At 37.9% G+C, this 27,345-nt stretch overlaps 2 protein-coding genes across 7 annotated transcripts in view; one reads left to right on the top strand and one right to left on the bottom strand.

The window, feature by feature from the left end:
- The window catches only part of PGBD5 (piggyBac transposable element derived 5), a 155,651-nt gene that overhangs the window by 71,742 nt on the left and 56,564 nt on the right, over positions 1-27,345 (top strand). For 2 of the 6 annotated variants that reach the window (XM_087718104.1, XM_014070173.2), the window contains 3 exons: positions 979-1,176; positions 3,824-3,929; positions 10,416-11,195. In XM_087718104.1, coding sequence (XP_087574230.1) covers positions 979-1,176; positions 3,824-3,929; positions 10,416-10,611 — 500 coding nt within the window. In that variant the 3' untranslated portion in view covers positions 10,612-11,195. Of the gene's footprint in view, positions 1-978; positions 1,177-3,823; positions 3,930-10,415; positions 11,196-27,345 lie in introns of those variants that run through there. The other 4 variants (XR_015696998.1, XR_015696999.1, XM_087718105.1 and 1 more) reach the window with 4 other exon arrangements.
- The window catches only part of GALNT2 (polypeptide N-acetylgalactosaminyltransferase 2), a 72,866-nt gene continuing 69,109 nt past the window's right edge, over positions 23,589-27,345 (bottom strand). The window contains exon 16 of the mRNA XM_014070174.2: positions 23,589-25,013. Coding sequence (XP_013925649.1) covers positions 24,858-25,013 — 156 coding nt within the window. The 3' untranslated portion in view covers positions 23,589-24,857. The remainder of the gene's footprint in view (positions 25,014-27,345) is intronic.

Below are 27,345 nucleotides of genomic sequence, written 5' to 3'. Positions count from 1 at the left end.
AAGAGGTGAGATTCTGATTATCCAAGTCTACCCACCATTTTGGAACCATTGACCATTGATGCAGTTGCTCCTTAGTAAGATTAGGGGCTATAGGTCTCTCTCTTTCACACAAGTGTACACCCATAAACATCTTGTGATCAAATCGTATGTTTACCTAACATTAGATTTTCTATGCAACGTTTCAAAACAGTTTCATGAGAGATGTGACTTCTGTTCAGATGATACTCTTTTTTTTAAAACTAGTCGGAACTAAAGAAAAGGTGTTGCTTTAATTACCTCTGGTTTTTATTATCCCAAAGGTGTTTTTTTTTTCAGGAGGCAACCAGACGTTCTTCTTTTTTCCTTGAAGATGTTTTGCTTCTCACCCAAGAAACATCTTCAGTTCTGACAGGATAATGGGGAGTGGAAGGATTTATAGTCCTTGCAGACTTCCATGTGCTTCAACAATGCTCTAAAAGGAGGTAAGTGACCAGCTACCTGCAAGGAATATAAATCCTGCCATTCCCCACTATCCTGTCAGAATTGAAGAAGCTTCTTGGATGAGAAGCAAAATGTCTTCAAAGAAAAAAACAAGAAAGTCCAGTTCCCTCCTGCGGGGGAGCACCTTTGGGATAATCATGACCTAGATGACTGAGAATCTCTACAGACCTCTGATTTTTATTGAAATTGCACTTTTTAGTTTGAAGATTGATAAGATACATATGGTTGTGTAAATAAATGATGAAATTAGTTGTGTCATCTTATCCTGGGCATATCATATTCCGTTCCGAAATGAATAAACTACATATCAAATCTTTCAGATGTTAATGTTTGAAAGTGTGGAGGATAATAGGACAACAAACCAGTGTGTGACTGAGGTGCAGTATTTGCTTGGGATCATTTTTGGTAAATAAAAATATGACTTGGTTCATGTTTTTATGCTAGAAGCACAAGTTGATAGTACTCTAATGCAAATGTTTTATCATCTTCCAACTATAGACATTTATTGCTGTGGATTGCTAAGTATAAGGAAAAGTGACTGTACAGGGCTGCCTTCCTCCATGCTAAACAACCCAGAGACCCCACAGCCTCGAGGACATTACAGAATAAAAATGAAGGGAAATATGTCTTTGATCTGCTGGTACAACAAAGGCTACTTTAGATTTTTGACCAATGCTTATTCTCCAAATCAACAAGGTGAGTGTTTTGTTATAAAGATGACTTCTATCTATGAGAAGGGGAATATGCAAGGTCTGAACTGTAAGAAATTTGGACAATTTAAATTAGAATCTAGAACAAAATAAAGTTAACTGCACCTTTTAATGCCATGCACATATTTTATAAATTTAAATCACACATATCTTTGAGCAACATCTTGAGATTCTGTCGTTACTTAAGACACTAGTAGAGGAAGGGTTAATCATTCTCTCTTTCCATTATTCATGTGGATGTACAAATTTGCTATTGTTATTTCCATGTGTGTGTGTGTGTGTGTGTGTGTGTACACATACGCACGCATCCATCCATCCATCCATCCATACATATATACATACATTCATATGTCCGTCTGTCCATATGTATGTATATATTATGTCACAACCCCTGTTATGCCCAAATATGGGACGGAGCATACTGCTTCCCTTTTCTGTCTTTTGGATCACCCTAGGAGCCATCCAGGCAGAAAGCCATTTTTTAATGTTGCCTTTGTTACATTTGTGTTGTATTTGTGCTGATAAATAAATAAAGTGAGACTAGTATAGACCTATTTAAAGCTATTTATATATCAAGCTAATATATATTTAGTGTCATAGGGGTTGTGACACTAAATACATATTTATTTCCCTGGCTCAGCTGATAAAGGAGGAGAACCTTGTGGCTTAGTGGTTAACATATCTGCCTAATATGTAATACAGCCCAGGTTCGAATCCCAGTAAGGGTATGGCTAGCTGATGAGAGCTAAATAGCTTGAAATAGATCTATACTAGTCTCCCTTTATTTATTTATCAGCACAAATACAACACAAATGTAACAAAGGCAACAGTAAAAATATTGGGTTTCTGTCTGGATGGTCTCTTGTGACAGGCCGATAGACAGAGAAAGGAAGCAGTAGGCTTCCTCCCATATTTGGGCATACCAGGGGTTGTGACACTATATATATTCGTAGATTTTCACGGGTGTAGGTATGCTGTCTTGTTGTATTCGGGTCTTTTCCCATGTAAGATTGAGATTGTCTTGGCAACGTTTCGGCGAGGTCCCACTCACCATCTTCAGGTTGGTGTTTTTGGCTTCGGGTTTGTGTGAGTAAGGCGTGGTTGGAGCTGTCTTTCGTTTATTCATGTTGTGGGGGTGTTTCTCTATTTCGATGGCTTCCATAATTATTCTCTCGTTGAAGTGTTCTGTTTTGGAGATTAATTTGGTTCCTTCAAAATCAATTTCATGTCCTGAATAAACGTGATGATACCTCCCGACTACCAGACATCTGGAAACCAGCCCTAGTCAACAAATGAACCCCACCCACCACCCAGGTCATTACAACACAAAAGAACAACAGAAACACAGCCAGCACCTCAGCCACACAGGATGATACAAAACAGCTGACCAATCTAGAAACATCAACTCCATCTACTAATCAGGATGCAATTACACAGCCAATCACACCACTTACAGCAACAAAGTCAGCACTCCACACCCACCCACCATGATTTATAAAAAGATGACAGCTCCGACCATGCCTTACTCGTACAAGCACAAAGCACACCAACGTGAAGATGGCAAGTGAGACCTCGCCAAAACGTTGCCAAGACAATCTCAATCTTACACAGGAAAAGACCTGAATACAAGACCAGCATATGTATGTATGTATGTATGTATGTATGTATGTATGTATGTATGTATGTATGTATATTAGAATTGGTTATGTTAAATGAGAAGATGCATTCAAAATTAAGCATAATATGTGCGATGTCCAGTTGATTTTAAATAAGTTAGAAAGCAATTCAGTATATATTAAATTAAGGGCAGTTTTGATGAAATAAACTGGGCTTCTGAATTGACATTTACCAACTTTCTACAGAAATCAATGGGATTTAACAATTCTTAGATTTAAGGAAATCAGATTCCTCTCTATCTGCTACGTGATTATTTAAAAGTCAACAAGTTACTCAACTCAACAGCAGGAAAAGTAGCCCCTCTTTAGAATCTGCCATTGTAATATGGCACACTTTACAAGCATTTAGCAAATTCCTTGAAGACCAAGAACCCTTAGCAAACAGCTGTCCTCTCTGCAGACAACTGGAAATATTCTGACAAGGGGTATTAAAGGGTTACTGTGCCTTACAGCCAGTAATGTTTCTATGTAACAAACAGAATTAGACAGGTGTCTACGTGTATTTTCCTCAATCGTTTCCATAAACATCTCAACATAAGAAAGGAAGAAGGCTAGTAAAGCTAGCCTATTTATAGAACTCTTCAAAACTATCCCTTGTAATTATTGCCTCTTGACTCCACTTTCTAAAGATTTTCTTAACATTTGGAAACTAATACTGTGTAACAGGAATGTCCAACCTTGGTCACTTTAAGACTGGTGGACTTCAACTCCCAGAATCCAACTCTCCTTGCTGTCTAGGGAAGTCCACAGGTTGTAAAGTTGCCAAGGTTGGATACCCCTGCTGTATAGTATCCTACTTCTCATTTGTTCTTTGAATACTGAGCCCAGTAGGACTTTCTTCTCAATAAGCTTAAAATCAGGATGGGATGACATGCTGCCCAATGAGTCAACAAATCCAGTAATATTTTCAATCAACAGTATGACATGATGGTATTTTATGCATTTTGGTTGCAACAGGAGTTATCATTAAGAGGAAGAGTGGAGAGATCCCATGCCCTCTGGCAGTGGAAGCCTTTGCTGCTCATCTTAGTTATATTTGCAAATATGATGACAAATATAGCAAGTAAGTACACAACAACTTATGTGTTTGGAAGTGCAAAACATTTCTTAGTTATTTAAATAAAATTCAGGACCCAATATGACTCTTTGTGTAGCACCAGGGTTATATAAGAAATTACCTACCAACTTTTCTGAAAACAATCTGTAACCATTTTTGGCAGAAGATTTCTTTTTAAAAATGTCACTTTAGCAACTTCTAAGTATTTGGACATAATATATGTACAGTTGTTTATTTCCAAACTGCACTAGTCAAATTTTCAGTTCTGCAGTACTTCAAAAGATTCAAAGGAAATACAGCTAATTTAAATAAGAGCACTGAGGACCATTACAGGAATAGAAACATAAGTTCTAAGGAAAGATTGGGGAAACTGAATATTATTAGCCTTAAGAAGAGACCCTAGGGGAATATGGTAGAACTCCTGAAATATTTGAAAAACTGTTACATACATAATAAGATTACAATCTGCTTCCTTTCATTTCAGAGGGCAGATAATAGCACAGGAAAGGAGATTCCAACTCTTTCCAACAGTAAGAATAGCTTGGTACTGGAATCACTTACCAAATAAAGTGATAGCTTTGTTCTGTGCATTCATACACTTCTAGGTCCTCTATCATGGATGCTTTATTTATATTCCTAAATTGAATTTAGACCGGGGGCAAATTTAGACTCAGTAAACAAGCAGACATCTCCCAGTTGTACGATTATGTGGATTTATGCTAGCTAATAACTGTAAGAAAGTGTTGTGGCCCGCCAGTGGAGCTGGCAGCAGATTTGGATGGTGAAGAGGTTGGGGAGGAACATGGGTCAGTCCTGGAGTCTAGGAAAGGCTCTGATGAGGCTTCTGTGTCAGAGGCAGAGTGGGAGCCAGAGCCTTATGCCAGTTATCAGCTGCCTTCAGAGTCAGACATCAGTGGGGCAGATGAACAGTTGGAGCCTGTTCCCAATGTGTGCCTGCACAGTTTCCAGATGAAGGGAACAGCTAAAAACAGGGATCAACTTGGGAGTAAGGCCATTGGTGGACAATGAACGGCCCCTCCCAGAGGAAATAAAAGAGGAACAAAAGGGGAGTGGAGCTTGCAGGAGACAATGAGTTTGCTCCGAGACTCCTTGCCAAGTTTTGCAGATATCAGCCTATCAGTTCTCCAAGCCAGATAAGATCTATAACTGTAAATCCTCCCTTGAAAGACTTTGCTGGATGTGAATGAGCAGAATTCACAGTAAATTAATAAAAGGGGTTTTCATCGGGACAAGGAGTTTGCTTCATGCTCTTGGGAAGCCTAAGTCAGAACAGAAAGATTGAATTGATTTGATTTTGTAGTCTGCTATAGATTTGTGTCTAATAGTTAAAATTATATAAAATAATATTCTTATATTTACAAATATATTATAATATAGAAAAAGTAGCCTCTAGACAGTGCAAACTGCACATTTTAATGTTCTTCCACAGGAAAAGAGAACCACTTTGGTGTAGAGCCGAAGGCATCTGGGTAGAAACTAGAAGACCATAAGTTATAGTGCAACTCTAGCACAAAGCCAGCTGGGTAGATCTTGGGTCAGTCACTCTCTCACAGCCCTAGGAAGTAAGTAGGGGCAAACCACTTCTGAAATCTTTTCAAGAAAACTGCAGGGATTTATTCAAGCAGTTGCCAGAAATGAATGGTGACTCAAAAGAACATATGTTCATCCCCACCTCTCTCTCCCCCTCTCCCTCCGTCCCTCTACCTCTCCCTCCCTCCCTCTCCCTCCTTCCCTGTCTCCCCCTCCCTCCCTCCCTCTCCCTCCCCCCCCTCTCTCTCACACACACGGATTGTGTTAGGAACATAATTATACCAGTATGGTTTCTCTAATCTTCTTTACTTATTTTTTTAACCCTGCTTTTATGCTCCCAAATACATTTTCACAGGCATTCTATAATCAGAGGTGATTATTTAACCTTTCTTTTTCACTTGAAAACAAGAGAAGAGGACTGGGGGTGGTAGTGGCTTTGGAAAGGGAAAGAGATTTCTAGCAAGACTGCAGCATACGAGAAAATGTTAGCCCTGTTTCTGTATCTCCCTGTCTGCCCTGTTCTTCAACAAGCAGAAATTTACATTTTGATATTTAGTATTAAATCTGTTTGGGTTTGCAAAGACACCAAGCAGGGCTTTAGATGACATATCTGTTTCCAGAATTAGCCAATTATTAGACAGAAGGAGATGGCTGCTTTAAGCAGCAGATTTTGACTGGGTACATTCTGGCTTTGGGTTCATTGTAGCTTGGATTAGCTCGACAATTTCCAAAATGTCTTCCTTTCAGCCTATTCCAAAATTATTTCAACGAGATGAAATAGGTTCAACTCAGCTATGTATCTAAGGATGGCATCAGAAGTGGTATTCAGCAGGTTCTGGAGAATCCGTATTTTGAGTAGTTTGGAGAACTGGTAAATACCAACTCTGACCAGCCCCGACCCCATCTATTCTCTGTCTCCCAAGTCCTGGGAGAGAATGGAGATTTTATTATATCCTTCCCCTGCCATGTCCACAAAGCCACGCCCACCAAGTCATGCCATGCCCACCAAGCCATGCCCACAGAACCCGTGTTAAAAAAATTGAATCCTACCACTGGATTGTATATCCAATGAAGGTATGGAATTCACAAGGGGACAAATAAAAGGATATCGATTAGAGAGGTGGGGGAGAAATGTTCTCTCTGTTCCCCAAATTCAATGGCTTAAGCAAATTTTCCTTGACCTGACCACTTGTGATATGATCAAATCATTTTCCCTTAAAAAGAGCTTGGGCCTGCAAAACACCAGGAACAGCCATTCAACACGTGAATTGCATAAAGCCTCAGAGTGGAGCAAACAAGAATTCTCTGCCCGACTACAAAGTTGGGACATTTCGCAAACATTTTAGGAAGGGAAAGACAGAACCTGCTCACAGTTTTCAAAGTTGCTTCCTGGCAGGCCTGAGAAATTAGTGGTATTGCCAGCTTTTCAAAGATCATTGACTCTCCAAATGGACTTTGCCACTGTAAAATGGTAGCGGGCAAGTCCAGAAAATTCAAGCTTGTTGCAGAGAAGTTTCATTTAATAATAGATTTTTCAGCTATCCTTCAACTTCTGTCTCAAGGAGAGTTTTTAAGTAGACCATTAGTAGTCTCAATTCTTATGCAGTAAAATCAGTGGAGAGATTTGTAGCAAGCTACTGTAATAAGCTAACTTCTCATATATAGACAATGTGGTGGGCCGGGGAACATGGGGAAAAAACATCTTCCAAGGTAGTTGGGCTATTCATAAATTTGAAAAATAAATAAACATAAATATTTTTGTCCACACTTTTGATATAATGTGGCAGTTTTCCATAGTCTGGACTACCAAGTGCCAATCAGTGTGACCCATAACTTAACAGCTAGATTCTGGAAGTTTGGGTTCCAGTGTATCAGAAGAATATCCATTCGTGTAAGTGCAGTTGTGGGAACATTGGCTCAATAAGTATGATAAACTGTATATAGTACACACCATTGAATTAATCTCTAATTTCTCTTTGAAGAACAAGAGATCATCCATTTGAGCTGATGGTGTTGTAATCATAATGTCTTAATGGGAGTCTATTTTCAAATTGGTCCACATAAAAAATGCTTAAGTTAAAGAAAAAATGAAATAATTCAGAAGCTACATTTTCAATATACAGATGTATTTTTTCCAAGGAAAGAAGAAGGGAAGAATATTGGTATTTAGTGCAGAAAGAATAGATTGTCTGACCCAAGATCATTGAACACTCTTACTGGAGGTTTCCCCCCCTAAATTATCTATAGTTTACCGGAGGTTTTAGAAATTATGATAGATTGTAGGAGCTGCTTATATTTCAAAGTCAGAAAACCATATCCTTTTCTGAATGGCATAATAAAATATACTGTATTTTTTTGGAGTATAAGACGCACCCTTTTCCCTCAAAAAAGAGGCTGAAAATCTGGGTGCATCTTATACACTGAATACGGCACTTTTTGCCTCCCGAAACCCTGCCCTCTTAACCAAAATGGGCGTACAGAGCCTGTAGAAGGCTTTCAGAGAGCTCCTGGGGGCTGGGGAAGGCAGAAATGAGTGAAAAATGGGCCGTTTCTTTGCTCAATTTTGCCCTCCCACCAGCCCCCAGAAGTACTCTATAAACCTTCTAAAGGCTATGCATGTACTTTTTTTGACAAAAAAATGGGCCTTTTTCGTGAAAAAGGGGGCGTTTTTGCTCATTTGGGGGGACATCCCCCAGGAGCACTCTGAAAGTCCTCTAAAGGCTATTCATGCCTTTTTTTGGAAAAACATGGGTCCATTTTTGTGAAAAATGGGCCGTTTTTGGGAAGTTTGCAAAGTGTAAATTTTTTTTAAAAAAATTGCCTCTTCAAAACCTTGGGGTGTCTTATACTCCAGTGTGTCTTACACTCTGAAAAATATGGTAAGTAATAGCATGTGTAATTATAAATATATTGTGTTATAGTTGATGGTACATTTGGTTGACTATTTTAATCGGCATGGCTTGCCAATTGTTGTACTCCACTGGAATGATAAATTCCAAGATGACAATCACACTACTGTGATCTAGGCCATTTATGTTCAAGGTACATTTTGAACAATTTAATCCATTATTTTAATGAAATAAAACATGGAATAAATGAAACAAGACTCTACCACTATCTTGTGCCAAGGAAAAAGAAAGTTAAAGATATGTCTTACACTCTCTTTTTCTCTTCTTTTTTGGTTCTGTGTAATGATTGAGAGAAAAATGTTTACTAAAAACAGATACAGACAATTACACTACAATCAGTGGTGGGATTCAGCCAGTTCGCACCACTTCGGGAGAACTGGTTGTTAAGTTTCTGAGCAGTTTGGTGACCTGGTTGTTGGAAGAAATCATTAGGGCAGAGAACCGGTTGTTAAATTATTTGAATCCCATCACTGATTACAATGATATAAGGTATTTGCAGTGCTCTTAAGTTGTAAAGCTGGCAAGGCAGGGATCTGGACTTCTTAGACTAGATAGAACTGCTATGTTAAAATGGTAAGCAGCTACTTACCATTTTGAAGGTGTATAAAGGAATGACCAAGAATCTGTTATCCAAAAAGGACAGCAGGAAAAGATTTAAGCAACTGAAATATATGTATATGTCTTGGTTTCTGTGTTGGCATCAGACAAATCTTCTGAGTGTATGTGACTTTTTGCAAGCAATAAAATAACCATGTCTATGAAGATTTCTGTGGTTATCTAGATTGTAGAACTGAATTTCTGGTGCATGAGAGATTTATAGCCATTGCTATCCTGAATACCCCAAAATGTTGTGAGCAGAGTGTACCATAGACCTGAAAGTGGAGCAGTGGAATGGGACTAGCTGTTCTGGCAACTTGCTGAACCTCTACAGAAATAGGAAAGAACTTGGCAAAATCAAGCTGAGGCATCGCTTATTCAGGCTCTTATACAAGAGTTCATTGAAATTTATTAGGTGGAATTCTTAGAAGCTGAAGCCAGATTTAGTTTCTAAGGTAGCATTTGCGTGAGCTGCTTTTGCAAAAATCCCAGGGGTACTTGTAGCATCACACTAATCTGGCTTGTGTAAGCAGTAAAGTTGCCAATTTGGATGGTGGATTGTTATGCAGTAATCAACAGCCAAGAAAAGAGCAGGACTGTTTTGTGAAGTGTTGCCTACTTTAAAAACAGGAAATCAGAGCTTTCAAAAGCATCTATTGTGATCTATTCAAAGGCTACACTAAAAAAGGCTTGGTTCATTGATTTATTTTAGGACTTCTAGAGGTCATGATTAGTTCCTATTCATTTGGTTTGTTGTGATTTTGCTCCCACCTCTAGTGCATTGATACACAAAGGCACTTATCTTTGGAGAACAATTGAAAACTAAATATGAATCTGGGACACACTGATTCCTACAAATAATACTATGAAATTATATGAAATACACCACAGAAATCCACTAGGAATAAATCAATCACTGATTTTAAGGTTGCAGTATTAAATATAACATACAACTTGAGATCTTCATTTAAATGCAGAAGATGGGCTGGGCTGCTGTTCAGGGCTGCCATCTTATTTCCCTTATTCCTCAACGTCTGAAAGGCCTGAAGCATTCAATCTAGGAAGATCTCAATATTACAATATGAGAAAACCTAACGAAATCAGTAATCAACTTTCTGGATCCCCGCCACCTCCAATTAGATTGCCTACTGGTTTACAAAGCATTGGGACCACCACGTGAATTTACAAAACAGACACACAGCTGAAAGAACTTTTGGATATTGAAGTGCTAACATATTCTGGAAGGTGACATGTGGAGTATTGTTCTATGTCAGTCATAATTAACCTTGAAAGATAATGGAAATTTAGACCACCCTGCATTTGGATTCTACCACTTTTTGAACATATCCCTTCCTTCTTGACTTAAGAAACACTTTAAAAATTCATTTCATGACCTCACCGTTTTCTCTCTCTCTCTCTCTTTGGTGCTTTCTAGGTATTTCATTTCTCATAAACCAAACAAGACCTGGCAACAAGTCTTCTGGTTTTCCATCAGCATTGCCATAAACAATGCTTACATCCTGTACAAAATGTCTGACGCCTATCCTGTGAAAAAGTACAGCCGAGTACAGTTTGGTGAGAGACTCGTAAAGGAGCTGCTTGGATTGGAGGATCCTTCACCAGGCCATTGATGGATCCTTCTTCACAGCATAGGCTAGGAGTGGGGGAGATGGAGGAAAGAAAAAGGAACAAACTCTGGGATGCCAAGATGGGTAACTTACTATTCCATGTGACAAAATCACTAGGGAAGCCTTTAAGTATGTTGGTGCCTTCTCAATGGCCTTGGTTCAAAGGGCCCTCAAGAGAGCACCATATAGAAGCTGCACGTGTGAGAGTGCAACATAGGCACCGGTGTATCAGAAATGAATTTATGTTAGCTATTGCTGAATCTGATTTTTCAAACAGGGTGTTAGTTGTCACACAAATCCTTTTCCCTATCCCTTTTCAAGCTAGAAAGGCTCAGCAGTTCCAGCTGGGCATGTTATTGGGTGTTTTTTTTTTAAATCAGTGCACAATGTGTAAAGTTATGCACTGCTTTGTGGCTGAAAAGAGGTTGCTAGAAGAGAAATATATATGTATATATATATTAAAAAATGTAAAAATCTATTTTGCAAGCCAGTGATTAGGCAACAGCAGATGAAGACAGTAGACTGAAGATTTTATTTTGTTGCAATGCTTTTAGATTGTAAAAGGGGTATAATTTTGACAGAAAATGCTTTTTTTAATATAAAGGAACAGTGAGAAACTGAAAAGTTTACCAAACTAAGTTCATTGTGCTAACTGAAGTCAGTTGCACTCCAAGATTAATTTCAGTTATGCCATAACAAAAGCATAAGAGATTTAATTGCAATCATCCTGTATTATTCTTCAGGCATTGAATTTTTCTACACAATGTGAGAAAAGATATAAAAGGTTCTCTGAGGAACTAGTTTCTCCTTAACTGTAGCTGGATCTGTGCTCCCCCCCCCCCGCCTGCACCCCCATAGTGCTGCATAAACATGCATGCCAAATCCAGAAATAGTTAAAGGTAATATTGGTAACTCTAAAACCAAATGACACAAACAATTTGTTGAGGGTTGATGAGTCATTTGTGAAATTGCTGAGTGAGGCACAATATATTTCCAAGTGTGTTATCTTCATTTGTCCTTTAAAAAACTCTTACCCAAAGCAATTTAACATTTCTAGATGCTGAAAAATACCTAAGTACCCTTTTATTTGAGGACTGACCGAAACCAGGAGTCTTCAACGACTTAGCAACTTTACGACTTGTGGACTTCAACTCCCAGAATTCCTCATATATTCCTCCTGAGGAATTCTGGAAGTTGAAGTCCACAAGTTCGTAAAGTTGTCAAGGTTGGAAACCCCCAATCTTAAACTATACGTCTCACTACTGCTGAATGAATACTGTTCATGAAGTGACTTCTAAAAGGTTATGACAATGTTTTCTTATTTTGCTCAGTTAACGTCAGTCTCATCAGCTAGCTTTTTCTCAAGGTGTTTACTTCATTATGATTCCATTGTTTTGGCCATGTTGCTGCCTTGTCGTTTATGACGAACTAAACACTTTTCGGGGGGGGGGATCATTGCAATACTAGACAATCAGAAACATTTGCATGTTAAACTTTGTGATGAACCAGTCCCAAAGCATTTGAAAAAAATTGTCATGCCACCACTTCAGCACAAAAAGTGCTGAGAATCACATAGCTACCAGCGGCATGTGGCCATGAAAAAAATTTGCACAGAATGAAGTGACAGACTTTGTAGCATTGCTTTGTGTGATACAATTCAAATATTCAGAGATGACATTCCCTTGGAAAGTAAGTTATCACACATGTGAAGATATGTTTAAGTATCATGGTCATAATTGTTTAATGCCGTGTTTCCCAGAAAATAAGACCCAGACTTATTTTCTTTTGGGCTCCAAAATAAGCACTAGGTTTCATTTTTTCCCCATGTATGGGAAGCCCACTTCTTCTGCTTGCTCATGGTGGGGCAGGAGGCTGCACAGTGCGCTAGTGCTGCTGCTGTGAGGTGGGGGGGGGGGTGAAGCTGCCCCATGTCCCCTCATAGGCTTACCTCAGGGCCCCTGCAACCAGGCCATCCACACCCCAACACCTTGCAGCCTAGCGAGCCTAGTGGCAGCCTAGCAGCCCCATCCAAGAGGACCACCAGTCCTCTTCTTCTGCTTGCTCACAGCCATAACGGAGCAGGATTCCAAGTGACATGCCATGGCCACAAGGCAGTTATTGGGATATGGATAGCCTGGCTGGAGGGGTCTTGAAGTAAGCTGGTGCAGGGTGTGTGGGGCAGCTCCACACACACACACACATGCACACACACCACCTCACAGCACAGCGAGCAATCAGACAGAATGGGCGACCAGCCAGCTGGCTGTGGGGCTCATTTGGGGGGGCTGTGTAGGCACTTAATTAGGGCTTATATTAGACCCATGCGTAAAACATGCTACATCTTATTTTCAGGATAGGTAATATTTTCAGGGAAACAAGGTAGTTAAAAGCCCGACATAACTGGAAGAAAGATTTGGGAAGGCCACCACAGAGATGATATCAATGTAAACATCTTTATGTCCTCTGTGGGTCTTGGTGGGCTCAGGGTCCATAAAACCAATGTCAGGTGCTCCCAATGACAGGGGCTGGTGAGTATGTGAGCTGGTGCAATTTGAATCAATTGCATTTTCTCAGCATTTTTAAGGGCAGTACCTAATAGAGTACTGTAGCCTAGCCATGTGGTGACAGGGCATGAGTTACTGTAGCTAGCTCTTCCTGCCGCAAGCCAAATTGCAAATGATATACCAGCTGAAGCTGGGCACAGGCATCCACACACAGCTTCCACCTTCTATTCTAGCAGAAGCTGTGAGTCCAGAAGGATCCCATGTCCAAACCTGCTTCTTGATAGGCATTGCCTGTCCACCAGGAAAAACTCTTAATGATGACAGGCAACCCTGATGTATCCACTACCGTTCAGACTTAGCGATTTGGCAATCAGAATTTACAGTCCTCCAATAAAAAAGCCATCCTATTTCCTGTAGGCTTTGTGTTCTACTGCGTTGGTGTTGGAGGTTAAGGAAAGGTAAGGCATTGGTTTGCACGCACGCTGCTTCTTTAATAATGAAGAATCAGAAATTTGCACATCACCTTCTGATTTCTCCACTGTCATCTCCTGCACTATTGAATTGCTAGTCATGATGCTTATGAAAAAGAAGTGACATAATATTTTAAAGCAAAAATTAATCAAGAATAAAGAACTTCAACGAGGAGCCTACAAAACTGAATATTAGAAAGAAAAGCTTGTTTTTGTGACCCACCTGTACTTGTATACAATCCAGCTTAAAATTCAAGCCAATTCTATCAAAACTCTGAGATAGAGTAGTCTTTCACAGTTCTGTGACCCTTCATTTTTGCATCAGAAGTTGTAGTCCATGAAAAAAGACTTAGGCAGCTGAGATTGTATAATCAGATGTGAAGCTTACAGCAAATTTACCATTTGGAATTTTGTCATGCTACCTCTTGCATCCAGTTTGCAAAAAAATAGGGCTAGAGAACTCAATGAATCTTTATTTGCATCAGAGGTGATATTTGGTGGGTGCACTTTAAAAACAAAAAAGGAAAATATAGTAGCCTCTGAAGGCTCAGGAGACAAGATAAGGAGCCAGAAAGGCAGACTTTACTAGGAAGGCAGAATTTAAGGGCCTTTTGGGTTTTTGGCAATTTTCTTATATTTTTAATAAATTACTATTGTAATACTAACATACTGATTTTAGTTTATGTCATCCACTACTACCACTGTGCTGCTTTATTGCCAAATTTAAACAGGAGTTTCAAGGCTGCAAACATAGGGAAGAGCTTTGAATCTAATGTAGTATGCAATCCATCTCTCCACCTACCCATTCCTGACCTACTTGTTCCTTAATAAAAATGAACTATGAGTTTTAGGTCAGCTTCCAATTATGTTCTCCATCTATGATAGATTTCAGTTCCTACATCTCTTATCTAGCATGACTATTAGCCCCCCAATTGAGGGAGTTTGCCCTAGTTACTGAGGCATTGAATATATCTTGGTTCCTAAGATTGCCCTCTTTTGATAGCCATTAGCCAATGGCAACTGCCAATAAGAAAGGTAGTATTCAACAGTTAATTAGAAAATGTCCATTGAGATATAGTCACATCTTAATTAATTAGTTACACTTAAATTAGTTATTTACTGTTTATGTCCAGCTTTGAAGACTTTTTTTAAAAAAAGAACATTTTATTATTTTAAACATCTGTCCCCACTTAAGCCAGGTTTAGACTGTTGTGTCACTGCATGTCAGGGAAAATATGCACCTGTCTCTCATTCAAAGAGAGACAATGTTACATGTCTGTAAATTCTGGCTAGGGGAGACTCAAACCTCAAAGCACAGAAAGCATAGATGGATAAACCAATAAACATGCAGGATGAACATCTCCGTACAATATTTAGTGGAGATTTGGGAAGTGTATGTGTTGGCCCATCTGCAAACATCTGCAACCTACACTTACTCATCAATCCCTTCACAGCATAAATATGTGTTGACATCTACACATAATTGTGGACAAGTCTAAATCAAGCTTTACACTTAACCATGGCACAAACACACTGTCAACCTTTTTAATTCTGCCATGCTGTCATCTCACCTACAGACTACCTACTGAGTGTTATCCCCCCGCTTTTTTTGAACTGTCTAAAAATAGCCATCAGGTATGTAAAATCTGTTACGCTTTGTTACCCATTTCTTTGGAAGGATGTTAGGGGACTCCAGTGACTGGAAATAGAGGCAGGATAGGAGTCAGCCATACACCCTAGTTGAGTTTTCTGCCAATTCAAGTATGGTGGATAGAATTAATTCTGCAGTGTAAGGGGGAGCACCACAATTTTGCTTCCAAATAGTTAGCATTTGCAATGTAGTATGATGCCTTTTTATTCAAACTTTCACTTGTTGCATAATGCCTGTTTATCCAAAGCTTAATTTGTGGGTTTTTTCCCCCAAAGAAGGGATTTCAGCCACATTGGTTGACCATGAAAATCTTCCTACTCACCTCAAATATACTTTAATTAAGTACAAGGACCTTAGCAAGGAACTCCATTCCATTTAACACAAAATGCTTCTTATAGAATTAGCCAGTCTTAGTGACTTATTGTGGTGAAAAATTCTTACCATACATAAAGTTGATTTGCTTGAATTCACACAGGTTAGCTTTCCTCAACTTTAACATAGTTGAAGGGTATGGACAAGTATTCTTGAGAAAGGTTGACCTTTTACCAATTTCCTTAAAACATTTTTTGTTGGGACTAGCAATATTCAGCAGGAGGGCCTGTCTCCCATGTCCGGTTGGGTATATAAGATAATACTGGTAATATTTCATTCTTTAAAATGTGAACTTGTATTGTAGTCTTCCTTGTACTTTTCTTGAAATTTAGAATTTCTATACAAGGGTCTCTAAGCATTCAATTTCCTCCCAATCTCTCACTGATTCTTAATAGCAATGTTCCTCTTACAGATTTGTAGACTGCCCTTGAGTTCTCCTGTCAGGGCTTAAATTAGGATATAGCACCCTGATGCTAACAGAAGACTATAAAAGTATTCAAGTTAAGGATGTAGTCATATATTCAACACCGAACTTGGGGTATTGAGTTATGTGTTCATCTTTGTAAAGACTATCCAGATCAAGACATGTATAGTGGTGGAAATCACTGTGACAGAAAGCATTTAAAAGATGCTTTTTCAAAAGGCAATTTGGACTTTGTTTTTTCCTTGAGGAAAATGTTTCACTTCTCATCCAAGCTTCTTCGGTTGTGACTGAATGGTGGTGTCGGGGAGGGAAGGGTTTATATTCCTTTGTCACCCATACACCGCCATTCAGTCAGCTCTGAAGAAGCTTCTTGGATGAGAAGCGAAACATCTTCCTCAAGGAAGAAACAAAGACCAGTTGCCTTTTGAAAAAGCACTTTTGAGACAATCATGATCTGGATGACTGAGAATCTTGACAGATATATAACATTGAGCCTTCCCTAAGAGCTATCCAAGGGGCACATAAACCCAGTCAAGTCATCAGACATAGCACGTACATTGTGCCTTTATAGCACACTAAACATTTATTGTCACTCAGGTGAGATCCTGGCACATAACCAATATTTCACCCAGTGACACTAAACATCACAGTTTCTGCAAAAATTGTGTAAATTATTATACCATGGTTTAATAAGTAGAACAGAGATATTAAACCAGGTCACGTAACATTTTTTTTAAAAGTGTGACAATGCTGCTCTTTAAACTCTTCTTACAAGCCTGGATTTTGGTATCGTTCTGCACCCACTCGATTGGCATCCCAATTCTTCTCAAGTGTTGAGGTACAGAGCTCAGGCAGCATATTAATTAATTGGATGAAGTGAAAATAGCTCTTTTCTGGGTGGTAATGTGAAATTTAGGAAGCTGAATAGGTGTGGATGTTCAGAATACCCGACTTGTTTCAGGACATGACAAGATCTGAGGAGATTTTTTTAAAATAATTCTCTTCCCTTGAAAAAATTCATGCCACAAAATTATAGTGTAGGACAAATGCAGAGTAGAAAATAACATTCCTAAACAGCAGATGGAAGGACACTTGCCTTTATGATCATGGATCAGTACATTTTGCAATCAGTTTGGTAAGCAGAAAGACCAATGGAAAGTGCCATTTTCCCATTCTTCTAGGAGCGCTTAACTCCTATCATTCATTCTCAAAATAATTTTGTAATGGCATTTGCAAATTAATCTGCATCAACATGTGCAATTAACAAAGTTCCTGCATTCCACCACAAAGTGGAGATGGGGAAGAGGAAAATAGTTGTTGCAATTTAGCTTATCATTTCATATTTTTGGCCTTTTTTTGTTTTAATCTGACATAACAGCAAAAAGAAGTTCAACTCAGAAAAAAGAACATTTAGAGGAGATCAAAATAATCAGCCTAGGTAAATTAATCTATCTAAAGCATTACTATTAAAATGTGTTTAGTTTGTTAGGGAAAGCGAAGGATACTATGAACTAGAAGCCTGCAGAAGCCCAAAACAATTGATATAGAGTTGACAGCTTTGTAAAAAGTAGTATGAATATCTATCTTATACTGGTTTAGGAAATGCTGTACTTTTCTGATTATAGAGACCTCATTCTTTTCCTCTTCAAAAATAAAAGCAATCAATATAGGAGGTCCTTGATAAACAAAGCCTGAAATGATCCAGGTCTGTTCCATCTATGCATACTACAATGTTACGGCTGCTGCACTATTGGTCAACACACAACAGTAAGAGCTCAGGGGCTGATTTCAGTAAAAAAGGCCAAACCATAATATAGGAAATAAATGGGATATTTGGAAGGGAAGCCCTGAGCTATAATTTTTTTTCCTTTCCACTTTTGCAACATATGTGTCATTAAATGAAGTAATACCCAGTACACTAGTGTAGTGCTGTTATTGTGAAAAGTATGTTCAGCAATTTGTGTGTGATCAATTCTGCTCACAATACATCCATCAGTGGCTGAAGTTCAGTCATAAGCTTCCTTCCCAAAGTGTGTTGAACAAGAGGTTTTTGTTAAACCATGCCAATGACGGATTAAACGTGCAGTGCTGTTTTATTATTTGAGTTGAAACAAAATATTGATTTTATACATATGCATCTATTCAAGAAATGCTTGTGTGGAAGCCCCTACACATGAGCAAAGTTCCCATCTGTATTTCTGGTCCTTGGGTCAACTGAGGACCTAAATTTTTGTGACTGTTTTTTGTTCTACACAAAAGCACGCTTGCAATAAATTTTTAGAGGTTTTCTATGCCATGAGCTAAATTCTAAAATGTGAAATGTGGTAACAACACAACTGGATGGATTTATAATATCACTCTGATGTCATGTGATTTTTCCTTCCTTCCACAAAGTTTGTCTTACAGTCAACAACTTTGAAATACAGTCAAATATAGATTATAAATTAGTTTTCCTTGTCTCATTTTTCCTGAGGTGTGGGAGAAATTTGGGTCATAAAAAAGAATGAAATGGGCATGCAGCAATAGTCATATTAAATTTAAAAAATTAAAATAGTGGTTAATGTCATTATATCAACCTGAATCAACATACTATGTTTATGATAAGAGTAAGTGGCATTTACTCTTTGAGGCTAACCAGCATACTGATCATGCTATTATCTCTCAGGATAAACAATGTTATGTAAATTGAAAAACAAGAGTAAGATATTGTGAAAGAAGGAAATTAAAAGTAGGTAATAAGAGTAAGGGAAATCTAACTAAATGTATTTACACCACATCATTTGTTATACATCTTCTTAACTTTTTGCCTTGTAAAAATACTGCATTAAATTTAGAAAAAATTGCCAAATAACAGAAGGATCCAAAATCTCAGACATTGAATAAGGTGCAAATTTTAACTCAAAACCTGGAATTTCATTAGTGTCTAAGTTGGGAACAAAATTTTATTCTCCTCTGGAATAAGTTACAATTATACTTTTAATAAAATATGTTGATAGCTTTAACTTGGAAATAACAACTCAACAGCTGTGCTAAATGGTGTCTTTTGAATACAAAAAGGGGTTGCTTGAAGTGCTACAATTTTATGATACATGCCAGCCAGCTAAAAATATTTTGGGAAGTAGCTGAAAATCTACATAATGAACCTCTATTGATGCCAAAGGCAATAGCAATCATGTCTCAGATCTGAGAGTGCAATATAGAGGTTTCACCAACAAATGCCAACAAGGCATGATTTCCCCCTCCCCACTTGTTAAATAAGCACAATTTGTAATAATCACAAATAGAATGACTGTAAAATATAGAATACACTGTATTGGAAGTGTGGCTTTTGACTCGTGGAATGCAATTTTGTTACACTGTGTGGGAAAATCAATTATCCCTTATCTCTGCTGCAGCATTTCATCATCATCCTAATTCCAGATATTTGGATATAAACCAATCTTGCCTGGCACATTAATCTACCTTTATGATTCTATCACAGGTAAACTAAATAGCCACAATGGATGTTTATAGGAACAACAATTATTTTTTTCAAAGTTAAACACAGAAATATGGTTGTTATAGAAATGAAAGGGAGCATTTTAGGAAATCGAATTATTGAACCTTGAAAGCAAAAAATACCATAATCATGTTATTTTGATAATAAGATTAGACACAATAAACCAATAGGATAAATCCCTCTAATACTTTAAGTAGTATTTCATGCATATAATTCTTTGCAGTCTTAAATACTGTACAGCAAGTAGACATTGTATGAAAGCCAGACTAGACTGGTAGCCAAAAATCAAAAGAAAAGAGATATTACTTTTCCAGACTAACAAATGTTATTAAAGTTGGCAGATGACTGCATATATTACATTAGAAGATGTGCCGGTAAGGCACTTCTTGATTCAATGTAGGACTAAGATGCCAAATTTTGTGCAGAAGAATTAATGGACTGTTTTGACATCAGGCCTCTAAACAAAGACTAAATCATATCAGAGTATTTCAATTTTCCACTTACTCCTTGACAAATCTCAGAGTAGCCATCTTGGAAGCAGGAACAATTGAAAAAAAGATTGCTAAACTCACATGCATCAAAAGATTTCAGGCGATCTCAACAAATAATGGATTTTTAACACTTTACAACTGTTAATTGATAAGGCATTTGTAATTTGCCTTACGTCAACTGATGCAACCATTGTTTTCTTTCTCTATTTCCCCCAGCCATATTTCCACTTTATCACAATTTAAATCCAGCATCAGTCTAGCCACTCCAATGAATCTGAAATCTGTTGTGGCCCACCATATCTTGACTTTTAATGAAATATATTGATCTGGGAAGATGCTACGTGAATCCTTCTGATTTAAACAGCAAATGGAAATCCTTTGATTCCTGTTTCAAGAAATCATAAAGCTATGTCTAGGTTCAAAGAATACCTACCCTGATACTCTGTGAAGTCAGTTTAAGTGCTCTTGGCATTAACTGTGTTCCATGCTGATTCTGGATAGAAAAAAGCACTATCTAAAGATGATACATACACTAGCAAAACCTATTTGCATATTTAAGGATATGTCATTATGAATATGGGGATGGGAAGTATTCTGAAATATGTTATCTAACATGTTTTAAAAAGGCGGTTTCATTTATATGTGTCATTGCACTCTGTTACAGTGATCTTTGAGGATACTGGATTTCACTCAAAAGTGACTCTATACGATGCTTTTAGGAACAAAAATGTGGATTTCCTCTTTGTTGCAAAGTAGTCAGGACAAAGTTTATAAAATTCAAAATTACTATTAACTTACATGCCAATACATGAATTCTATATGCCTGCAATTTTTAGTTTAGGAGCTTCATTGCAAAATAGCCACAAAGAGCCCTCAATTCTGGCTTAGGTGAAAAGAAGTACAATTATTCCTAGTTCAGCCACACAATTTTTAGAACAGGAAGGCTAAGCTCTGTACTCTTTATGCCTGATAAATTAATTTCCTGCTTGTTGGACAAAGCGCTACTAACAGGTTACCCAAGGACAATGGCTTTTCATTGAAGGCTCATGAACACGAAACAGTTGCATAAGTCGGGTAGCAGCAGGAAAATAAAAAAAGGAATCAATTGTTAACTATGAGGACTTACTGCAGAAGACTAGCCTAATATTACACCATGGTCCTCTTATTTTGCTGGATTCCAATTATGGTTTTCAATTCTACTTCCATGAATTAAGTTGTTTTTTTTAAAAAAATAACACATTCCTTTATAAAAGTAGTTCATGTGTACCAATTGCCTAAGTGCAGAATTCAATTGCTGAAATCTAACATGCTTTCAACAAAAAAAATGGATATTTATATATTTGCATTCACGTGGTCAAACATGAACAGGTTAGTAACACAATGAAATAAAACGAAGATATTTTTTATTTATGCTTTGCAGTCTGAAACAGAATTCAATTGCATAAACAAGCCTGTGTCTTAAGATAAATTTGTCCAGGAAAAGAAAGTTATACAAATGTTGCTTTTGATAAATCAAATAATCATGATAGGTAAACAACTATGATAGTGTGCAGAGACTGTAAGGCCGACATGTTTAATCTAGTATATATATTAATATGAGAATAAATGTTAAAGCTTTTATTTCAAATTTTAGTTTTGCCCGTTTGTTTTTCAAAATTAAAACACTAAGATCAAGCTTTCCTAAATTTATATTGACATAAGTGATTGATGAAAATACCACATTTCACCGAACATTCTAATCTTTTAAGAAATACAAATTATGTTTGGCTGTATGTTTGCCTACATTTAAATTGTAGGCAAATTGTGAAGTGTTCCTTAACTCAAACAAAATTAAGGTAAAAGAGCTGTATTAAGAGAGGTTTGTGCCCACTGTTTTAGATTTTTGTTTACAATATAACAACTGCATTCAGCAATAAAACACTTGCTTGAATCAGTTCTCAACTAGGAAACATGAAATTGGTGAAAATCAATCACAGGTGACCGGAATGTAGATGAAGGTAGGGTTTTTAAAGTCCCCATAAGACAATTTTCTAGTTGTGAAGCACATGCGGAAAAAATGTCCCAAGTTCATTGTTAACTGTAGACATTGTGGCAGATAAAGGCAATAGGCAAGAGTTGATCAACTGAGTAGATCAAGAGCTGTTCACTAAAGTTCATGTACACTGACCAGGTAGGTTTTCAGCACATGCAGACAGAATGACAGCAAACTTTGTTATCTTATCTATAAAGTATTTATTTTCTTAAGTTAAACAAACAGTTTTTTTCAAGGATGGTTTCCATCTATAAAATGAACAAAGTACAAGCTCTGTACAGCAGATTTTAAAGAACCAACAGAAATAATTTTCTAAAGCACATTTAATTCGTAAAAGGAAATGTACATGTACCACCATTATTTTTGCTTTAAAGAAGCTAAGATTAGGACAGAGATGACATGGTAACTGCTTATTAAATTTCCTGGTAGTTTACAATAAAAAAGATCAAGGGAAGGTTCAACTATTTCCTGTATCTAACTTCAAAACCTACCACTGACTGCTTCTGCATATCTTCAATTCGTTTGAAAATCTTTTCCAACAAGGTCTTTAGTATTTTTGCACTGACAAGGAGGTGTGCAAAAGCAGTGCTTGGTACAATACACATGAAGTCCGTAGTTGTGTAAAAAAAAGAATGTAGTCACAGTAAATAACTTTGGCACACTGTGTCATGTAAACATAGCTAGTATCACATTACTGCATTTTCTGATCCAGCGTCCATGCCTAATGATCACTTTCATCCCTAGAACTCGAATACAATACATAGATAACATTTAAGACTTTTTGGAAATCCTGCTAACACACCTGCTTAAATATTAGTCAAGATAGTAGCTTTTCAGAATTCAAAATCAGCTATTTATTGGATAGCTTCTACCTCAACCTCTCAAAAAACCCTTTACAATTTAGCTTCCTTTACCCTCAAAAGTTCTTCCTCAGAAGCCCCGGATTATAATTAGTTGGTTACTTAATAAGCACTTTAATGCTCTCCCAATGCCCCAATTTTATAAATGAAGGTTACCTTCATCTCATGACTTGGGCAGCCTTTAAAAAAATGATTATTTTTTTTAAAAGGCAAAGGCCGCATTTATTATTTTTCCTGTCAAGGACATAATTACATGAGATGTTTTAATTACAGGGAGGCAAATTTAGTCTGGAAAAGAGTAATATTCACATTCAGCCTATCAATGGAATCATCATTCTTAATTAAAACAATGTAGTATCTCAATACAGTATCAACAGAAACCACAAGCATGCCATATAAATTCAAAGGTTCGCCGGCTTATCTGAAACATTGCAAAACTAGAGTCCTCATCTGAGTGGAAAGCTGCCCAATTTTTTTGCAACAAATATTGTGGCCGTCATGGAAAAATGCACTTTACAGAATACTCTCAAACGCATATAGCCAGAAGACAAACACTGTCAACAAATGATTGCATAATAATTTACCTTTGTCATTTTGTAATCACTTGGGGAGAGGGGCATGTTCTGTGTACTTTTTCATTTCTCTGTTTAAAATTTTACATAAACTGTGTTTTTAAAAAAATAGTTGATGCGTACAAGACATGCAGAGATGGCATTGCTATGATATAAAAACAGCAGAATGGAGCCATCACTTTTACTTCTGCGCCACTGTTGAGACATAGTGAAAAGACGCAAAGAAAAACCTGAAACCATGATACTCAAGAGCAGAAGCCTCACAGCTGCAATGTTGGCCATTAGCCATAGGCTTGCTTGTAATTTCACAAGAAGGCTACTTGTGGGTCTTGTGCTATCTGTCATTCTGACAACTTTTCAAAAGGAGGAAGAGACGGCAAAGAGGAGAAACCAAGAACCAAAGCCCCAAAGCTGCATTTTTTTTTAAACCTAGCTTTCGACACAAGGTAGTCTAAAGTTGCTCAGTACAAATACATGGAGTTATCCAGAGCACACGGCATGTAATTCCTTGAACAGAAAGTGACAGGTATGCTGGTGAGATGAAGCAGGCAAGCCTCTTTCTGCCATTCCACCAACCTCTGCAACAGAGGTCTGACCACTTTCAGGAGAACGAAGTGCAAAAAAAAAAAAATAGGCACACTTTACAAAGCAGAAGCATCCAGTGTTTGCGTGTGAACACAAGGCAGCGGCACAAACTTGCATCTTCACAAAAATGTTCTTCCACAACTGTCCAACCTAAGTTCCAGTCAAGTGTTAAAATGCTTTGTTGATAAATTACAGGATGATGAAAAATCGATAGAAAGTTGTAAATTTCGACAATATATATTTTATATATATATATTTATATATTTATATTTATATATAGCGTTTATATCTAGAGTCTCATCATAGAAAAAAAATCCACGGTCTGATATACCAAGTACAAATGGCAAAACCTTCCAAATGATGCTTTTGACTGCTGGAAACCACAAACACCTATTTTTATGTGAATGATGGAGACTGCTCGTGAAGTTCTTCCAGCCACTTCCCTCCCAAGTACGCCCTTCCCTTCCCTGTCTTGAAAGCAAGTTTCTACCATGTATCTGTTGGTTTCTAAGGATGTTAATCGACTGCTCTGAAAATACCGGGTTGAAGGTGGAGAGGAGCCAACAGGCCTTGATGGAAGAAGGGGGTGGGTGGGTGGGAGGGGGATGAGCACTGCTTCAGCTACATTTGATCAGATGATGGCAGGATCCCCAGTTCCTTTGATTTCCTTATATTCACCTTCACTTTTCAGAAAAAGATGGAATACTGAGGTATATAAAGTATCAGTAATGCAATCAAAATGTTGCCCAAGGTTTAGGAAATGAGACAGTTACATCTGTCCGAGCGTTTCTACTGCTGTAGATTCAGTGTGAACTTCCACTGCTGAGACAGCGAAGGACTGCAGACTTCAACAGTCAGACCGCCGTTTTTGGCATTTCGGCTGTCTAAACACAAGTTGTTGCCCACGTACCGCAGTTTGGTATTGCTTTCTATTTGTTCCCATTTCTAGAAAAAAAAAGTTACGCAGATTAGGCAAGTACAATTTAAAAATATTATTTATTATTAGTTATTAAAAAATAACCAATATTCCTAAGGTCATTCTAGAACAGTGCTTCTCAACCTTGGTGACTTTAAGTCCTGTTGACTTCAACTCCCAGAATTCCCCAGACAGTGCTGGCTGGGGGGTTCTGGAAGTTGAAGTCCACAGGACTTAAAGTTCTAGAAGATATTTATTGATGGGGCATACAGATAGCCCTTGACTTACAAAAGTTTCTTTAGTGACGGTTCAAAGTTACAATGGCACTGAAAAAAGTGACTTAGGACCGTTTTTCACACTTACGACCGTTGCAGCACCCCGTCACGTGATCAAAATTCACATTCTTGAATATTTATGACAAAAGTTGCAGTGTCCTTGTATCCTTCTGACAAGCAAAGTCAATGGGAAAGTCAGATTCACTTAGCAACCATGCTACTAACTTAACAACTGCAGTGATTCACTTAACAATTGTGGCAAGAAAAGTAAAGGTAAAATTTTGTGGCAAAATTCACTTAACAAATCTCTACTTAACAACAGAATTTTGGGCTCGATTATGGTCGTAAGTTGAGGACTACCTCGCCTTACGATGGGCTCCAAACCATTCAGCCTTCATTCAAAGGAAAACAAGTTTCAAGCTCTCAGACTTTAAAATGTCTTCATAATTAAAATAGTTTTATGTCATCTGCTCTACTCCTCCTCCCCCAAGAACACTGGATTTTTATATAGTTCTTCCTATATTTTGTAACAACTATCCAGTTTGCTGTTGTCTTCTTAAAGTCTATATAGCATTATTTCTGAAAGAGCAAGAGTTGGCTCAAAGAACATAAATGGGCACTGGAAGATGACATGGGCAACAAAGAGTTGATCGGCCTCTTCTCTGCAACTACAATCTTAAATGACACAGGAAAAAAGGGTTAAGAAAATTAATTTAGAGCATTCTGTCCAGGACCGTCTTCCAATCCTGGACAGTTTTTACAATTGACTAATCTGGATGAGTGCCATAGTTGTAGCACTGCTAATCTTTAAACTATCCTATGAACTGGGAGGAAAGCAATCAGAAGGCTAGGACAAAATTAAAAGCTCAAAAATAAAAAGGAATTAAAGCAGCAAGGAAAGCTCACCCGTGGAGAGTGTTATAAAGGAAAACATATGAAGTACAGGTAGACTAACAAATAGAGGAATGTTAATTACAGATAAGCTATTTTTAAAGTATTTAAAAAGACTCAACCCTAAATATTTCACAAAGTAAAAATACCACAGGTTGTTACAGAACCCTTTAAAAAAAAGCAACAAATAAAAATTATTTGGCAAAAAATACAATTAATTGTATATTGCCTGATATAGAAAAAAACTAGTCTTAAAAAAAATCTATGAAAAGTTTCCCTTACTTTTGCAATGCAGTGAAATGAATACAGTAGAACCTCTGGTCACGACCATAATTTCTTCCATAACTTTGATCACCACCCGATTTGGTTGTGACCCGAACCTAACCAAAATTAATGCAGCAGCCACATGAGGTCGCTGTTGTTTGGCGCTTACAAAAAAAGAGGTGCGGAAGGGGAAATTGGCCGCGGCCGTGTTTGATCGCCCCCTGTGTTCGTGATCAGATTAAAAAAAAAAGTGAATTGTTTGGTCAGAACCCGATTTGGTCGTGGTGAGAAGTGTTCGCGACCAGAGGTTCTACTGTAATGTGATTGTTAATCATCTGGAGTCCATAGTTCTGATTTACCAACATTTTTTGACTCAAGATGGCAATAGGTTGTGTGGTACTAGTCAGAAAATCTGGCAATCTTTCCTCTGCAGTTTGCTTAATAAACACTACAATTAGACGGTGCTGACTCATATATGCAGACCATGCATACAAGCAGTGGAAAAGCCTGAAGAAATGATTATCCTGAGTAATTAGAAATAATCAATGTAACGGGCATGTGGCATAACCAGAACAAGAGCAGATATTTAATACAGATGCCAGGCATTTGCTTGATTTCTATGAGCAATCTCCACTAACAAAGAGATGGAAATAGAAGCAGAGGTGTGTCACTTTGGGGAATCTGAAGGTCAGAGTCCTTTAAATGATGGCCTAGCCCAGGGGTGTCAAACTCAAGGCCCAGTAGCCGGATCCAGCCCGTGGGGTACTTAGATCTAACCTGCGGGCCACCCTGGAAACAATGAAAGACCGCAGTGCTTCTACCAGTGAAAACAAGCTCTCGAGCTCCGTTTTCGGCTGCCACAGCCTCCCCAGCTCAGGAGGGCCACATGCCACCATAGGCACCTGACCAGAGTGATGTTGAACTGGCCACG

Source organism: Thamnophis sirtalis, unplaced genomic scaffold (genome assembly GCF_051295495.1).
Source record: "Thamnophis sirtalis isolate CommonGarterSnake01/CBP01778 unplaced genomic scaffold, rThaSir2_p1.2 scaffold_6, whole genome shotgun sequence".
In the NCBI taxonomy this organism is placed as follows: Eukaryota; Metazoa; Chordata; class Lepidosauria; order Squamata; family Natricidae; genus Thamnophis; species Thamnophis sirtalis.
Note: the sequence above shows the minus strand (reverse complement) of the source record. Positions and strands in the feature narration are given on the sequence as shown.